Source organism: Aythya ferina (assembly GCF_964211825.1).
Source record: "Aythya ferina genome assembly, chromosome: 7".
Classification (NCBI taxonomy): Eukaryota; Metazoa; Chordata; class Aves; order Anseriformes; family Anatidae; genus Aythya; species Aythya ferina.
The window spans coordinates 21,365,381-21,384,187 of NC_140302.1; the positions used below are offsets into that span (position 1 = coordinate 21,365,381).

The window sequence follows — 18,807 nt, forward strand, 5'->3', positions numbered from 1 at the left end:
CAGGAAAGACGACTCAGCTTCGTTATGTTCACTTCAGATCTAGTTTGTACTACCCCAGATGCTGCCAAGAAAATAAGTGGTCTGAATCTGCAGCACCTACTGCTGTCAATGGAATTCTCAGTCAGGGAATGGGAATTCATTGAGGTCTGAATTGCCCATGACCAATCCTTTCCCCATGCTCTAGCTTCTCCTTCTAACTAAAGCATACATGCTGCTTCTAAACTGTCCTGCAGAAAGCTTGTATAAAAGCAAGGATGAAGAAAGCTATGTGGCTGTTATGTCAGCAACTTCCTGTCAGTGTCCAGTATTTTATATTAATTAATTACTGAGATTAATGTTTAGAATACAAAGAACAATACAAGGAGAAGATGATAAATGCTTCTAATTTATGTATGTAGAATTCAAGATGCGTACCTTAGATTCAGCCCACAGATAAACCAAGACAGCTGTGTTTTATTTTCCTCTAAAACTAGTTTGAAGAGTTAGCCAAATTCTGTAACATTCTGGTCAGGTACCTAGCCAGAAGCTGTTGAAAATAATCTGAAGATAATCTTTTAATTATCCTCAAGTCCTTAGTAATTGAAATCTGTACAGGAACTGTTAAGATACTTTCTGCAGAGCTCCTGATGATTTAAAGGCTTGTCAAACAGTGGACCAAGACCACTTTAATCATTCATCTGTTTCATAGGAAGGGGTTGATATAAATAAGCATGTTTGAAATCAAAGTCTGATCTCAGCAATAGAGCCTGGGAGAATGTGATTTGGCATTAACCAGTCAGAACTGAAACAATCTCCTTGTATTATTTATGGGTCAATACAGTTGTATATCAATGGATACAACAAGATAAGCTTCTACAGACCATATTTAAGAGGAGCTTCATATAGTTAATGTTTCATTTTAGTTTTCAAGTTCACTTTGTAATTTGCAAGGTATTTTAATGACTTTCATTTATTACTCCATTAATAATGACTTGTATAAAGGAAGCTATTTAGTAATCAAGTAGAATTTGCTCTACTAAATGTGAATGATGTATACAGTGTTTTTTTTATATAGAATAGCTTATAAAACTGGTAATAACAGAAGAGAAGAAAAATAAGGTACTGTATTAGATAATTGTGCTTGTGTAGCTTACACCTTCATAAGGTTTTGGTTGTTTGTAACTATGTACTTCCAATCTCTGTATAATATTTCAGATCCGTATGCTCATGTTTCTTTCCTCCATCAAAGCAAAACAACTGAGATCATTCATTCAACTCTAAATCCTACATGGGACCAAACTCTCATATTTAATGAAATTGAGATCTATGGTGACCCACAGACAGTAGCTGAGAATCCACCTCATGTTGTTATTGAACTGTTTGACAGTGACCAAGTGGTATGTGAAAGCTTTTTATGTTTATTGTATTTATTATTATTGTTGTTCCTATCATATTTGACAGTAACAACTATAATTACTATTTTTTGATTGCAGGGTAAAGATGAGTTCCTTGGAAGAAGTGTTTGTTCTCCCCTGGTGAAGTTGATCCCAGAAGAGGACGTCACACCAAAACTGCTCTGGTATCCTGTAATAAATAATGGCAAAGCTAGCGGAGACATTCTTTTTGCTGCAGAACTTATTTTGAGGGACAAGGTATGTATTATTACATTATATACTATATATATACATACACAATATATATTATAACTCACTTTTATAGCGAGTTATAATATGAAGAATTGTCTTAATACTGGCAAGATATTTCATTTAAGGAAGGAGAGAGAAAATAGTACTTATGTACTTATGTCTTAACAGGGTGGCACCAACCTTCCAATTCTTCCATCGCAAAGAGCACCAAAGCTTTACATGGTACCTCAGGGAATCAGACCAGTAGTTCAACTCACTGCTGTTGAGGTACTGTTTAATTTTAAAGTAACTGAATGCAAGCGCAGTCATCTCTCATCTTCATCTTCCAGATAGCAATTTTGTCTGTTTGCAGCGACAGGAGAAAAAAATCATAACGCGAACTATGTGTGGGATTTTTTTCTATAAGTATTTTTGAGTTTGATTTTTTTCCATTAGCTGTCCTAGTAAAACAACCTTGAAATATTTTGCCAGTCACCCTTTATTAGTGAAGAAAACTTCATTTCTTCTTTCCTACTTTTTGAGCATCTTTTTGAGTATCATTCTAAGCATATTGATCTCTCTCTTTCTCTTGCTTATATTGAATTTTATTTTACAGATTCTGGCTTGGGGGCTGCGGAACATGAAAAACTACCAACTGGCACCTGTTATGTCTCCTAGTCTCATTGTGGAATGTGGGGGTGAAATGGTGGAATCTGTGGTGATCAAAAATCTCAAAAAGACACCAAATTTTCCATCGTCTGTTCTCTTCATGAAAGTTGTACGTTGCTAAAAACTATATACCAGCTATCTATAGCAAAAACAGTTACACCATACTTTTAAAGGTGAAGGATTTGTTTATGTAAGCACAAACAGAAAAACTTGTGTCCTTTTTCGACTTAATATAAGCAAGGCACTGAGTGTGACTGACAAAGATAGTGTAAATATGTCTGTACATATATTGAAAAATTATATGGTCTGATATGCTCCAGTACAGTGTATAGATGTATTTATTTGAGAAGACACCAATTTACCTATAGGTGTGTGGCTACTTTCCTGCTGCTAGGATGGGAACTGTGTAAGATTCAATACTAAAATTTACAGTAACTAGAAGTATTCTTATTTACTGACTTTTACTGAATCATAATATGAGGTTAGAAGTTTAATTTACCATACGCCCATAGAACATAATAGTTTAATATTAAATAAATGTAGCATCAGCTCTAATGTAGGAGAAAAATCTTTTTTGTTCATTTTCCTTCTGTCTGCAGTATAAACAAAATCTAACCTTTCACTTTTAGCTTTTGCCAAAAGAGGAGTTGTACAGCCCATCTCTTGTTATTAAAGTAATAGACCACAGACCATTTGGACGGAAACCGATTGTGGGACAGTGTACTATTGATTTACTGGAAAGTTTTCGCTGTGACCCCTACACTACTAAAGAAGACATTGCACCACAAATGAAAGGTAAATACATGGAATGTAAAGTTATGCTTCTTATGAGATGCTAGAATAATCAACCTTTGGTGTTAACTGTTCAGAACAGCATACAGAGTCATCTCATGTTGAGTATTTACTTGAAGATAGTATGATCTGAAAGAAAAAAAATACATATAACTTAGTAAGTAGTGCAGTATACCTCTGAGTGGGTATAAGAGTGCAAAGGGGAGTCCACTGTCAGAATGAGCATACTGGATCCTGACATTCTGCTTTAGAATGAACTTAACTACTTGGAGATTACCACTGCACTGATTACCAACATAACAATTCCAGCAAGAATGCTCTGAATGTGAAGCTGAGATATTCCACTGTATTTTTTCCAAAATCTACTTTTTGTAATTCTATATATTTGAGAAATGTTTGTTGATACTGCACAGAAAAATACTGCATATCTATTTTTAGCAGAATATTGCAATTAATTGCTTTCTTTAGAGGACCAAGCATGTAGGCAATTATTTTTTTTACATCTTATGTAACTGGATTTCAAATTCTATGGAAATTAAATTCAGTAATTTACTCAGTAATTAAATTCAGTAATTTATTCTTTTCCTACATTGTGATGCCTTAATAAAATCTTTGGCTTACAGTTAGTCTACTCTCTGCTGCACCGTGCCAGGATACGGTAATTGAAATGGAAGATGCACAACCACTGCTAGCAGCCCAGGTAATGCTTGAAATTTGATGCTTGATTTTCTTCAAATCTGTGATTTCTGAGAAACTATCTAGAAAACAAAATGATCAGAAATGAAGCAAACTTTCTTTGTGATAGGAAAGCATTAATTAATTATTTTGACCTCTTTTTTCATGTAGTAAACATCAAGCTATAGCTTTTTGTGCAAGATAAAGTTCACCGAGTAGCTTAGGAATGAATTCATACAATGGCTACGGAAAGCATAAAATAGAACGTTACCCACTTGTCCACTGGTGATGCAGTCTAATCTCTCAGTCTGATCCCACACAGACTGAACAGCTTTAAATAGAGCAGGCAGTAGGTTTATGCTTTAGTGGGTACAGAATCAAAGCCATGTTACCCCAAACCTAAAGCTGTCATGGCTTTGCCTTTCTTACAGTCATCCACAACTATTTTCTTATAGTCATCCACAACTTTTAACACTGAAACATTTTTTCCTGTGCTAACACCTCTTTTCTTTCCTGTTCTGTTGTGCCTTGTGAATCTCTCTACACTACTGCTCTGATTCTTTCAGGACCACCACAGTACAGTCTTACTTTACAGGTAAAAAAAAATAATTCCACCTGCAGAATTTTGCTGTTGAATTGAAACCTGAGTGAAGGCAAATTCCAGACAATATATTTTTAAGGATTTTTTTCAGTAATTTTAGGACTGTACAATGTTAGGTGTTTTCGTAAATTTCTGATAGCTTGATAAAGGAGGCTTTAAGATTATACGCCGTAACATATTAATTTTGTAGGCTCTTAATCCACAACTTTGATTTTTCAAAAAGACAGACTTTTTAATTTACAGAGGTCCCAAAGTAAACACTACTGAATTTAACTTTCAAACTCACTGCTATTGTAACATTACTGATTGCAGTGTTCTTCCTTTACTTCTTCCTTGCTATTTTAATGTCATGATATTCAGACTATAATTAAACTCTGATAGAACATTTTCTTATATTTACTTTCCTCATACATGGAAAGTATAATGGATATTTATTTTATAGCAAAAAAGACTTCTCTAATTTTCGTCTGAATTAGGCCCTCTGTTCTAATATGAAAACTTTATAGATAGTACAGATGATTATTTTCTTTAGAAATTTTAAGAAAAAAGATTTAAATAAAAAAAAAAAAATTGAACCCAGTGGCAATACTGCTATGAATTTTAATACCTGATTTAATCTATGATAGGGAAATTTTTTAATGCTACTCTAAGGTGAAACAATTTCTTTTAGAGTTTGACATCACCTGACCCAAATACAGTATAATACTAGACACAGTGATAACATGCATGTGAGAGAAGGAAACAATATTTGAAACAATTTAGGTTGAAATAAATAAGGAAGGAATAAGTGATATGCAGACCATACCCTAAGGACAATACAAAAATCCAAAATTACATCAATTGCATTCCAATTTCCAGTGTTTAAGCAGTATGTCAACAGCACTCAGCAAAATGACTTCTCCAACCACAGTGCATGTATGTATGTACAGAGCTAATGCATGGACCAGAATGGGGGCAGATGGGGAAAGAATGATAACAGGATGTAGTCTTGAGGCTGAGCTTCTCTTAGCAATCATTCCATAGAGAGATTTTGGAGGAAATGATGCTTATAAATCTAGCAGGATTAGTTACAAATTAAGGTACCCTTCTTTGGAAAGTCATAAATATCAAAATATGTATGTATGTTAGTTATGAACTACTAAAACGTGGATTTTTTTGTATTGCCTTATTTGGAATCTATCTACTAAAATCACCAAAATTAACAGGAATAATTGAGCCACACTATTTAAACTTTGTTCAAAAGTCAGCTTTGTGGAGAATAAAATAAATCTACAGTAAATAAAATTCTAACTCTAACTATGGTAGGGATCCACTACATCTTTTTTTTTTTTTCCTCCATAAACTTAAGATGTTCAAAAAGCTAACAGTACCTCAAAAATTGCACATAAAACAATCCATAGTGAAGTCAATGGATAGATTTTAAAAACGACAGTAATTGGTATATAGTTATTGCCATGTGAATATTTCACTCCAAAATCTCAAATTTATCATCATGGCTTTCAACCCCCATTCTATGAGCACATCCTGCTTACCAGTTTTAGGAGTAATAGTATCCAAATAGAGAAGACTCATTATTTGTTGGGGGAATTTTTAAAAATGGCCTGAAGGTTCATAACCTCTTCTTCCCAGAGCTGCCAAGTGCATTATTTGAAGAGACATTTGAAGGTGTATTAAGGGGAAAAAAAAAAGGGGGGGGAGTAACAAAAGTAACAAAACCAAAAAATGTCTAATTCCAACTCCTTAAGTATTATGCTCTAATGAATGACTTACAGATCGACACAATTATATTTTGTGAAAAGACTCTAATTGGGAGTTCAAACAATTATTGTACGGTTATGCGATCTACCTTTCAAGGTATCAACATTACAAAACACCATTTAAGCTAAGTCAAATTTAAATACGGTAAAGAATTTAATTCCTGAATTTTGCAAATCAGTAATGGTACAACTTCTAAGAATAAATCACTGTAATTGCCTGTAGAAAAACAAGTGTCATGTTAACCTGAAAAAAAAAATGTATTTCCATTTTGAAGTTAGACAAGATTACTAAATGTAGCAGGCTTGAATATTCCTGCAAGATAATTATTTTCAGAATAAAAATGGAAGTAATTGAATATGATACATCAGAACAATGTCATGACCTATTGATATATTGGGCATGTACTCATAAAATGTTTTGCATATTCTGCTTGGCTTTGCATAAAAAAATTATGGATTATGCCTTTAAATTAAAATACAATGGACAAAATGCAAACACTAGCACAAATTATACTAGCTTATTAGAGCTTACAAATGGGATGCATGATTCTTGCTCTAAATGGAGTATCTGATCATAATTGCAGTATCTGTGATTTAACAGGTGAAGCATTTTGGATTGAGCAGATTATTGCATTTACACAGATAAATCTGTAGCACATGTACTGATTGTTGTTATACTTTATAATTCACATTTTTTTCAGACTCTTGAAACTCTATAGGCTGTAAACAACTAAAAAATGATAATACAAAGGGAAAATGTTCTTGTTCTAGTGTATTGTTCTATAAAGAAGTAGGTACTCAAAAGGTACAAAAATCAATTTTATGTATGTGAACTTTGGAAAAGAATAAATTCAGTTTTGTAAGTGCTCTGATTTCTGATAAAAATGCATGTATGTATATATGTATATATATGGAGCACATATACATATATCTGCTCCACATTATATATATAATTTTAACATCCGGGCCATAATGACAGCAGAAAAAAAAATTATACCGTGTCTACATATCCCTAAAAACTTATAAATTATTGACATTAGCTACTTTAAATGCAAAATTATATACAACAAAGCAAAGCTTTTAGAGTTCATTTAATTTATTAAATTCTACAAAACATCTCCTTATCATTATTCTTTTGTTCTTTTTTTTTTTTTTTATATAAATTGATCCTCATGAGCAGCTAACAGAAAAGGTAATGTATAATATATTTAAAAATCTACAAAATGCTTTCTTGTAAATAAGAACTTCAACTGAAAATCAGTACATCAATATCACTTCCTAAATTTTAATCATTAGGATGAGAACGGTAATCTTTGACTGTATTTGACATTAAATATACCATCAACTTGTAAAATGCTAAATTTAGGAAAAATATCTAAGATTGAAATAATAACCCCTAGACAGTAAAAAACAAACAAAAACAAACAAAAAAAAAATCAAAACTTTACATTCAAAGATCTGTAATTTGTATAGTAATTTAAGAATCTCTTTAAATCCAAACAGTCAAAGATTACAAAGCGAATGAATACCAATTAGAGTATGTTTTAGGGGCAAATGGTTATTACTATGCTAATCCCTGAGTAAAAATAAAGAAAATAGTACTCCGTTGGAAAAAAAAAAAAAAAAAGTGGTATCAGTTTTAAATAAATAAGTAAAGATTGGAAAAAAAGACACAGGAATACAGTTTTAGTGGAATGCGTAGATTGTATATATACATGTAGTGGTTGCATGTCTTAATATTTTTAAGAGTTCAAGATTTCATCGCTCCTTCTTTTTAACCACATTTGGTAATCACTAAGGAAGACCACTAACTGACTAGATTTTGTCATGGTACAGATGATGTCCACTGGTTTTAATGGAAAGATGTATGGTCAGATCAGTTCGAGTTACTTAAATGGGAATGCTGAAAGCAAGCTAGCATATTTTTTCCTCCAGGGGAAATAAATAAATCAACACGTTCACTTGTAGTTTTTACAAGAATGCAAATCCTGCAATGAATCCCAGACTTGATGGTGTTTTTCCTTAGCAGACAAAACAATGACTGCACCAGCTAAGTGTACATTCACTTCCTGTGACTTAAGCAATCTAAAACTTAAGTGGTTAGACTGTGCTGCACTGCTGGAAGATGGAGGAGAAAAATACATACAGCTCCAGAAAGCAGTCCTTTGAAATGGTTATCTAGACAGCAGTAATTAATTGCTTTGTTGGAGATGTCTCTCTCTTGACTAACAAGCTAGCTAGATGTCTAACCCTAGGTAAGAGTAATTCCATCTTTTCAGCCTTAACATTTGCATTCTATTCCTCTTGCAGATGAACTTTTACTATTATTTAACTGATAATGAGTTTTAGAGAATTTTGGCTTTTCCTGACTTTAACTGTTCATTGTGTCTGCTGTACTGTATGATATGACAGGCTTTAACTCCCAATATTTTTTTTATTTTTTTTTTTTCTTTTAAGGAGGAAGAAATTGTGGATTGGTGGAGCAAATTTTATGCTTCAACAGGAGACCATGAAAAATGCGGACAGTATATTAAAAAAGGATATGACACTTTAAAGGTATTGCTGTTGATAAAAATAAATGAATATTTGCCAACGTTTGCAGACCCAAAACCTGGTCAGAGCCAATCCCTTCATTTTTTTTTAAACACTTTTCAAAATTTAGCTGTACATGATTTCATTTAAAGGTTTATTATTAATTCACATGGTGAAATGAAAGTTTTAAGAAAAAAATCTTTAATTCTTTTCTACTTAATACTTCTCTTAATAATTGTAGTTAAGCATTTTAGTCTAACCTTCAGTCAAATGGAATTTTACTCCTAATCTTTTGGTTGCCAATCAGGTCCTAGAACTCAGCCTACAGATTGAAAAAAAAAAAAAATAAAAAGTATGAACAGACTGAGGACAGCATCTTTTACTGTCCCTTTGTTGAAAGTTGAAGCCAGATCACTTTCATGTCTCATCTAAATACACCTAATGAAGAAAGTAAAAATAAATGTTGTAAAATGATGTTTACTCTGTTTTTAACAAGACCTAAATAAAGCCTGATATCATGTTCTCCAAATATTGCATCTCTTCCACTCACTTAGATGTAAAAGTAAATATAGCTTTTAATGCTTTAATTCCTTAAGGTATTCCATCAAATATACAGTACACATTGCAGTACCACACTGTTGGAGCTGATAGGTATGCTAATTTCTAAACTGTGTGTATTCTTTTCTTTTTCCCTTTTTTTTTTTCTTTAAGGTATACGACTGTGAATTGGAGAAAGTACCTGAATTTAATAACCTAACAGATTTCTGTGATACATTTAAGCTATACAGAGGCAAAACTGAGGATGGTGATGATCCATCAGTGGTTGGAGAATTTAAGGTAAATTTCAGGTAATGGGCAACAACAAAATGCTGGATGCAGTCTTTTGTTCTTAAGAGCTTATAATTTGAGTAAATCTACATGCAAACATTTCAGCAGAGTTAAATGCAAATGCTCTTACCTGCTTAGGTATAGGCCTTTCCTTTTTTCACAGAAGGGACAGCTGCTCATGGCTTACATTAAATGTGATACATGGTAAGTTCAAAGAAATACCATTCCTGCTAATGCAGTCTCTCTGGGAACCTGTCTGTGGAACAGAACCTTCCCAGATAGTCCCTTGAACAGAGTCAAAGTTTCACCTGCAGACGTTCTCAGCAAAGTACATTTGTAGAATGAATTTGTGAAAAGTATTTTGTACTGTATCTGTGACTTTATGACTTTTAAAGATGAAAATAATGTTAACATCGGTTTAAAAATAACATAAATTGTTTTTGGTAAGGCAAATAAACATGAAGTATATTACATGTTCTTAGCAGGAGCAAGCTAAGTAATACTGTTGAAATTTTTAACAAGTATATCAATTTCAGTCAGCTAGGGATATAACTTTGCCTTTGCTGTCTTACCCAAAACCCACTGAAGTCAAATGACTTCCAAGTGACAACTATTAACTTAAAGAAGGATATAATTTTCCTGTTTCTGTGTAAAATTGCGTGTATGCATAGGATAAATAAGAAAAAAATATAGAGATTTTTCTACATTTATCTTGATTGAGTCTTTGTATTACTTTTTAGGGATCCTTTAAAATCTATGCATTACCTGATGATCCCACTACTCCAACTCCTCCTCGCCAGTTCCGCGAGCTACCAGACAGCGGGCCTCAGGAGTGTATTGTGCGCATTTATATTGTTCGAGCTTTGCAGCTTCAACCCCAGGATAATAATGGGCTGGTGAGACTTGATTTTGGAATGTCTGTGAGCTAACTCTGCTGTAATATATTTTACATAAAGTTAGTCTTATAACTACTTGTTAATAACATTTCTTCTTACTTTAAATAGTGTGATCCTTACATAAAAATATCCCTTGGTAAAAAAGTAATTGAAGACAGAGATAATTACGTGCCTAATACTCTCAACCCAGTTTTTGGCAGGTAACAAATTTTATTTTCCATTTCCGCATTTTAGAATGTTTCATGTTTTCTGAGAATGTCATGCAATTGAGATTAACCATTATCTTAAATATCTAGTGCTGTATTAACAGTTTTATACTGATGATTGTGACTGAAGTTACATAAGGTATTTCCCTTTTGTAATCAACGTACAGTGTAGGTGTTTGACTGGTCTAAATTTTTTGTATTACATGGGTACACTGCACAAATGCAGACAACATACATATATAACACAGGGCAGTTTAGTATAAGAATAATGAAATGTGCCTAGAAAATATGGAAAAAGTTTTAGTTCTGAAACTTTGGTGTCACAATGAATAACCAGTTCTTCCAAGTTCTTCTATAATGAATCTGGAAGTCTATGTTAAAAAGTCAGACTAGAAATTAAATCAAAAAAGGATACTGAGAATAATTTGCCACTAGAGTACTCAAAAGTAATGCATTCAGTAGCAGTGACAAACATCAGACTGAATACTTTGAAAGTAGATTCAGAGAATTAATTTAGGCAAATTCTCCAGTCTTTTTTTGTAAAGGGCAGCAAGATGACTAATCCCTTCTAGTCAGACACTGAACATTTGGACCATATTTATTGAAACTCCAGCTGTGTGTGTATTGTGATTTAAAAATTTAGTAGTTCTAATTATGCAAAAAAAGTGGATTTTAACAGTGTGATTAACAAGAGCCACACTAGCTTCTTTCCAAGTCCCATTTCAAGCTGCTGCACAGAAAAACCCAAGTAATGCATTGTGTAGAAAGGAACTTTGAAATATCCATAGCAGTACAAAACAGAAATATTAATATTTACAAATAATGAAGTAGAGTATCAATGGTAACTGCTACTAGAATTATCAGCTGAACTGGAAGCATCCATTTAGTATGTTATATCAAAAATAAACATTCTGAGGGATAGTGTTAACTGGACGCTTTTATATTTAGAATGTATGAACTCAGCTGCTTCTTACCTCAAGAAAAAGATCTGAAAATTTCAGTCTATGACTATGACACATTGACTCGTGATGAAAAAGTGGGAGAAACCACAATTGATCTTGAGAACAGATTTCTTTCTCGTTACGGGTCTCACTGTGGCATCCCGCAGCAGTACTGCATGTAAGTCATACTGTCTGTTGAGAAGTCATCTGTACATCTGGTCTCCACTGTCTGTAACAAATCTGGACTTCCTTCATCTCAATTGTATAGTTAAAACAATTGTATGGTTTCTGATGCTTTTCTGTTGAGCTCACTGTATCATCTGAATTCCAAGTTAAGCTTTAAAGTCTTCAAAAGAGCCTTGACTGAAAACAATGACATAAAACATTTTAATTCTCTTTTCATATGGTAATGTGTGTTGTTTCTATACAGCGAACACATACTTAACAGTTTTCTGACCTATTCATGCTAATTAATATGAAAGAATCTGTTAATGTGTTATTTTGATATGTAAAGAAAAAGCATTGTCTTGAAAGGTAATTGAACTGGTTCAAAATCATGTCATTGTGTCAGACGCAAGCAGCCAATCTAACCAGATATGTTGCTGTCCTTTCTGAATCGTTTTAAAACTAATAAATAAATTTAAGATAATTGATAAATACCTTGAATGTTGAATAATTTTAAGATATGTTTCTGTTGTTTTCCTAAAAGTTCTGGTGTGAACACATGGCGTGATCAACTGAAACCAACCCAGTTATTGCAAAACATAGCCAGGTTTAAAGGTTATGCTCCTCCTGTCATCTCTGAAAATGGTAGAAGAATTAACTATGCGGGACAAGACTATACTTTGGAGGAAGCTGGTGAGTTTGTTTAATTTCCTTCTTAAATTCATATTGACACAAATATAAAACTTTTCAGCTATTTTGACTTTAATGTACGCAGTTTTGTGCTCAATTTTAACTTTTATAAAAAAAATTCAAATGCAAATTCTGAGTCACGAGCCCCTGTTTTATTCCATTTATTTTGTTTCAGAAGCTAACAAAGTACTGCATCAGCATCTTGGTCCAGGTGAAGAGCGGCTAGCCCTTCATATCCTCAGAACTCAGGGTTTGGTACCTGAGCATGTGGAGACGAGGACCTTATATAGCACATTCCAGCCCAACATCCCTCAGGTACTATGAACTGGTTTTACTTCTGTTTCTTGAATGCAGAAATAGAGCATTCCTTTTGCAAGCAGAAAAGCCAAAATACATAAGGGTGCCTGAAGCCTGTACAAGTTCTGACACTGTTAACATGAATGAGCTAGAAATTAGTACTAATCAATAGACATTTCCACAGAATTACTGTGATAAACACGTATGCAGCAAACAATCCCTCATTCATCTTCTTTACTAATACAGGGAAAGCTCCAGATGTGGGTTGATGTTTTCCCTAAAAGCTTAGGGCCTCCAGGCCCTCCCTTCAACATCACTCCCCGAAAAGCCAAGAAGTAAGTATCTATACATATTGCACATCATCTGGCAGCCATGACAGAGGCAATTCAATTCTCTTTCCCCAAACATCATCTCTCCTAGGTATGTTTTACGTGTGATTGTCTGGAACACCAAAGATGTCCTTCTGGATGAAAAGAGCATCACAGGGGAAGAAATGAGTGACATTTATGTGAAAGGGTAGGAGCATCCTGTCATTTAACATTTGCAGATAAACGATGTTCAGAATATACTGGAACTGCCAAGAACATGGATACCAAAGATGATTTGGTTCAGCCAAGGCAGTGCACCCTTCACTCTGAAGTAGTGCTAACCTCAGATAAGTACAGAAGTATCATGAGATATAGCATGATCAGTTAATGTGTTGTGAAAGATCCCAAAAATTCAGCCTTACAAAAAAATAAAATCTAGAGGTGAGAAGCAACAGACAAACTAGTGTGTTAGCTTCGGTACTACACAGCTTGGAATCTTGTTACATTTCGTAGTCTTAATGTAAAAAACAAACAAACAAACAAAAAAAACAGCTATACAGCAAGATACTACTAGGCTATTGATCTAATTCTTCCAAAAAATAATAATAATAAAACTCACCGCAGTTGGAGTACTAATCTTAGCAGATTAAAAGTTCAGTTCAGGTGTTTGTATTTGCAGTGCCAAATTTGAACCAAATAGGAAGCATGTGAAAGTCTCCATCCATGTGTCTATAGAAGCCTCTAGCCGTCCATGAGCAACTCCCGTGGCTTGTTTGCAACCACTCAAAACCATGGTTGCAATACAAATGCGTACCAGCGTAGTTCCACTACAAACAGTAAATGTGTCTGTCTCTACTTTCAGATGGATGCCTGGTAATGAGGAAAATAAGCAGAAAACAGATGTCCATTACCGATCGTTGGATGGTGAAGGGAACTTTAACTGGAGATTTGTTTTTCCTTTTGACTATCTCCCAGCAGAGCAACTCTGTGTAGTTTCCAAAAAGGTAGGTATTTCTAAAGATTTCAATACTTTGAATACATACCATAATTAGTCTGTTAATTTTTTCTGTTGCACATATAGAGGCAGCTTGGTTCATTTCTGCATAATTTTCTCAAGCTGCTATTGCAAGCAGATTCAATTTTTCCTTTGAGCAAGGAACAGCAGTCTCCTCTTAGCAAGGTCAAGGGATGCTTAATTTTTCCCCCTCCCACCCTAGAATTTACAACTACTAACAGACCACAGAATTGAATTTTCAGATGTAATTTTAAGAAGTTACTTGTGTTTTGTTTTTTAAAATAGGAACATTTTTGGAGTCTTGACAAGACAGAATTCAGAATCCCACCCAAACTGATCATCCAGATATGGGATAATGACAAGTTCTCTTTGGATGACTATCTCGGTAAGATTTCTAAGAATTATCATCATATCAAAGTAGGGTATAAAAACAATTTTAAATTATTGCATTAAAGTCTATATTTTCAAAGTTAGCTACTGAGCATGCAAGTACACTCCTGCCTTCACACAGTAGTACAGTGTTTGTAACTTGTGCTCATGAATTAATGGATACTCACTCAGTGAAAGCCTAACTGCAGGTAAACCAATATAATTTGTATTCATGTAAGTCTTACCACAACATGTGAACGGCAAGATAATCATAGAATCATTAAGGTTGGGAAAGATCTCCAAGATCATCTGATCCCTCTACTACTAATGTCACCCACTAAACCATGTCCCTAAGCACCAAGTCCAACTTTTAAATGTGTATGAAATTTCATAATGTGTATGAAAACTTACTTACAGCAAGAGTACTTCAATTCTATGTAAAGGAATTATGCTATAATAATGCTGTAAATTAGGTCAAACAATCTATTTCATGCTATTATTAATTCAGATTCATACAGCATCCTTGCTGAGGCAGGCCTTTACATACGTTCAGTGAAAAGCATTGACTGAGAGGATTTAAGATTTCTTAACACCAGAGGATATTTTTTCTTATGGTATTTTTATGTAACTAAGTAACACATAGGAAAACAGAAGTATTGCAATAAAACATGTCATGCAAGAAGTCTTGCAAGAAATTTTGCACTTAGTCACTTTTGACTAATCTGAAGTTTTGCTCTAAAAATGACAAATACCGATTTTCAAAGTTGAATGCTGTAGCTTACACACACAAAAAAAAGACCTTATAGAGATACTGCTCTGCAGAAACTTCTCTACCCTGTTTTAAGGTAGATAAATCTTTAGATTACACGCAAACCATATAGCCCTTAAAAACTGGAAACAAATCATCAATTGATAACCATCATTAAAAAGTTTGGTAAATAATATGTTTAACTACCAGAAATTACATATGCATTATATTGCTGTACTTGGTTATTTTCTGTTTAGGTACATGGGGGAAAACACTATTAAATATCAAGTCATGTTGCATTAAAAAGGAGGGGGGCAGCTTGCTGAGGCATTGTATCAACACCAATGCTTTCAATACCAACAAGATGGGTATAAACACAGCCTCTTATATGCCTCACAACATGCTTAGATAAATAAGAATGTAACACATCTGTTCATCACTTTTCCTCTAGAACATGCTTGGAGATAAAAGGTTTATGTTGAACCACTGTGCTTTTGGTTGGTAGCATTATACAATGCTTATTTTTTAATCTCTATGTCTTGCAGGTTTTGTGGAACTTGATTTACATAAAACAATCATTCCAGCAAAAATTCCAGAGAAATGCAATATAGACATGATTCCAGAATACAAGGCAGACAGTTTTCAGAAGGCTCCCAAGACTGCCTCTCTCTTTGAACAAAAATCTATGAAAGGATGGTGGCCGTGTTATGTTGAAAAGGATGGCTCACGCATTTTAGCAGTATGATTACTACTACTTTAAAAATTACTTCGCTTTACAGCCTTTCTTGGTTACTTGAAAAGAGACCCTTGCTTAGCTGTTATCTTTCAGTGGATAGAGGAGTAAATACTTGGTCCCATGCACAAATTCAGGAAGTTTGCTCCATCAACAATTAAACTATGAGTTTAATAATTTAATTCATTTATTTTGTCTTTAACTTTGTTTACCTTGAAGGACTTTGGCACCATGTTGAGTCCAGTTATCTCACCAAATCGACAAATATTGTTATTATTCGAATGAATTTAGCATGTTATTGCTTGCTTAGGAGAAACATGAGACATCTTAAATGAATTAAAGAATAAAGAAAAAAAGCTTAAATCAAAAGCTTTTTGAATATATATATATATATATTTATTTATTTATTTATATTTATATATAAATATATATATTTTATATATATATAAAATTTATATACTGAAAATACAGACTGGCTTCTTGCTTATCAGAAGACCCAAAGCAATTTAACCAAACTTTTTTATTGCCAAGGATCTAATCTATCTGGAGATAAAAAAAAAAAAAAAAAAAAAAAAAATCCAACAGCAACATAAAAATGAGACACTTAATCATTAGGGAAAGATTCAGTCTTTGCATTGTTCTTGAAAGAAAAACAGAACTTTGTTTTGCCAAATTGGTAAAAGCAATACTTAGCCTAAAATCGAACTGCTAGTAAATTAGCAAAACCATTTTATGTACTGTATCTTTTTTTTTATTTGTCATTCTCTATGGCTGTATTGTGACACTGCCACAGTGCAGAAACAGGTATACTTTGAAATGGAAACACACATGTGCACACAAAAGAATCTTGTACAAGACTGCGCTGTTTAAGTATCAAACAAGTATTCTTCCTGCTGTTTCAGTAAGATGTTTGTTTCTTGTTTCATGCCACGTATTTTCTGAAGGGTAAAGTTGAAATGACATTGGAAGTTGTCAATGAAAAAGAAGCTGAGGAAAGGCCAGCTGGTAAAGGAAGAGATGAACCCAACATGAACCCCAAATTAGATCTACCAAAGTAAGATGTTTTTCTCTTACTAGCTTGAGAAATATGCATCTAGCAACTGATGCTCTTGACAAGATCTGCATGCAGCAAGTGACATATTAGACCTGAAATATGCTTTGCAAAACTGCGCTTATAAAAAGCTTATAAAAGCCATCTGTGTTTACTTCTGCAAATGTAAGGATAAAAAAGCAAGGTGGTTTCAATATAATAGCACACATTTACTGAAATTGCTATCTTATACTAAAAAATTATCTATGTTTTTTTCAACTCTAAAACCACAGTGTTTTGCTGGGTTAGTTTAACTATTCCCTATATTTATAGTACAATTAATATTTTTTTTTTCTTTCAAAATGCAGCCGACCAGACACTTCCTTCCTTTGGTTTACAAATCCCTGCAAGACAATGAAATTTATTGTGTGGCGCAGGTTTAAGTGGCTCTTCATAGGCCTTATTATCTTGCTGATCATACTCTTGTTTGTAGCAGTACTCCTCTATTCATTGCCGGTAAGAATTTTTTCAGTGTTACTGTTCAGCTGTAGTGTGAGGCTAGCTTTTATGAGTGTCAACAGCATACACCCCTTTCCTCCTACAAGAAATTCTAATCAGCTCAATTCTAGCAGGGAGATAGGGATTATATCCTTATACCTGTAAACAGTTCCAATGGATTTTTAATGATAAAGAAATAAGAACTACATTAAAACTGAAGATGAAGCTTGAAGACGGTGCTTTAGAGGTGTTACTAATGTACACAATTAAAAATTGTGTATGGATTTCATTCTATTTTACTCTGAAATATCTTACTTTACTATCTTTACCATATTTTAACTGAAATTAGCATACCCTGAACATATTCTGATGCGGTCTAGGATCTTAAGTGTCTTTTAGAAAACTACACTGAAATATTCCATAAAAATATAAATCTTTTCACTTCTGTTGTTTCCTCTTTCCTCACTCCCACAGAACTACTTATCAATGAAGATTGTGAAACCAATTTAAAGAAGAGTTTTTTCACCTCATCTTCAATAGCAGTGAGGTTTTGCCCCAGGCTGTGGACCAAATTCAGCATGCTTTTTGTCTGCTACTATTTTGAACTGGAAAATAGATGAGAAGAAAGAATTTAACCAAGGTTAGCCAAGGTTCAAGGGGTCATGACTGGTGTTTTAAAAAAACACACAAACAAACAAGGCCTTTTGTTTTCAGTAACACCTACACATGGTAAGGTTCTGCCTTCCATTGCTTTTAAACTAATTTTTTTTATATATAAAAATCACTCAGGAGACTGCCTGCTCTTGCTATCTCTATTTTTATGGATACTTTTGAGAATTCATCTGTATTGGGTACACCTTGAAACTTTTTAATTTTTAATGTAATGCAAAACAAACCCTACTTATAATTACATATGCCTAAGAAACCTCACAGTGCAATCAGTAATGGGTCAGATGTTTTCAGAAAAGATTGCAGCATCATTCTACTTTAAATTCTTAATTATTGCACTGTAGACTTAACACTGTATGTATCTTGACAACGGCATGCACACAAAAATAAATACGTTAATATACTGTTTACTTACTGTAATGTAAAAGTGGTTAAATAAAGTTATCCACAAGTAAAATGCAAGTTTCCAGATTTCATTTCTTTTGCAAAACTGCAATGCATTAGGTATTGTATAGTGTCAATCAGAGGAAATAAGTCTATTAATCTGGATTTTATGGTATTTTATTATTGTCTTCACCGTGAAGAATAAGGAAATAATTCTGCACAAAATTCTAATGAATTTACTCATTAATGAGGAAATTAATAAAGAAATGAAACTTCTTGAATAATTTCATTATACTTCTTGGATTTAGAGATGATCTTGAATCAGAACATAAAGGGATATGCAATCTAGATCAACCCTGGTTTAAAACATGATCTGAATGCACAGTATTTTATTTAGACT

The 18,807-nt window shown here is 33.5% G+C and overlaps 1 protein-coding gene across 5 annotated transcripts in view; it reads left to right on the forward strand.

Annotated features, from left to right (window-relative positions):
- MYOF (myoferlin) overlaps nucleotides 1-18,480 on the forward strand; it is a 69,930-nt gene extending 51,450 nt beyond the window's left edge. For 4 of the 5 annotated variants that reach the window (XM_084524907.1, XM_084524904.1, XM_084524903.1 and 1 more), the window contains 22 exons: nucleotides 1,195-1,376; nucleotides 1,473-1,631; nucleotides 1,794-1,892; nucleotides 2,221-2,382; nucleotides 2,903-3,068; nucleotides 3,689-3,765; nucleotides 7,279-7,290; nucleotides 8,556-8,654; nucleotides 9,342-9,467; nucleotides 10,199-10,354; nucleotides 10,463-10,554; nucleotides 11,509-11,679; nucleotides 12,211-12,359; nucleotides 12,532-12,671; nucleotides 12,900-12,988; nucleotides 13,074-13,169; nucleotides 13,824-13,965; nucleotides 14,262-14,361; nucleotides 15,639-15,832; nucleotides 16,771-16,880; nucleotides 17,225-17,372; nucleotides 17,829-18,480. In XM_084524907.1, the coding sequence (XP_084381033.1) occupies nucleotides 1,195-1,376; nucleotides 1,473-1,631; nucleotides 1,794-1,892; nucleotides 2,221-2,382; nucleotides 2,903-3,068; nucleotides 3,689-3,765; nucleotides 7,279-7,290; nucleotides 8,556-8,654; nucleotides 9,342-9,467; nucleotides 10,199-10,354; nucleotides 10,463-10,554; nucleotides 11,509-11,679; nucleotides 12,211-12,359; nucleotides 12,532-12,671; nucleotides 12,900-12,988; nucleotides 13,074-13,169; nucleotides 13,824-13,965; nucleotides 14,262-14,361; nucleotides 15,639-15,832; nucleotides 16,771-16,880; nucleotides 17,225-17,372; nucleotides 17,829-17,864 (2,705 nt within the window). In that variant the 3' untranslated portion in view covers nucleotides 17,865-18,480. The remainder of the gene's footprint in view (nucleotides 1-1,194; nucleotides 1,377-1,472; nucleotides 1,632-1,793; nucleotides 1,893-2,220; nucleotides 2,383-2,902; nucleotides 3,069-3,688; nucleotides 3,766-7,278; nucleotides 7,291-8,555; nucleotides 8,655-9,341; nucleotides 9,468-10,198; nucleotides 10,355-10,462; nucleotides 10,555-11,508; nucleotides 11,680-12,210; nucleotides 12,360-12,531; nucleotides 12,672-12,899; nucleotides 12,989-13,073; nucleotides 13,170-13,823; nucleotides 13,966-14,261; nucleotides 14,362-15,638; nucleotides 15,833-16,770; nucleotides 16,881-17,224; nucleotides 17,373-17,828) is intronic. The other variant, XM_084524905.1, reaches the window with a different exon arrangement.
- Nucleotides 18,481-18,807: the final 327 nt, after the last annotated feature.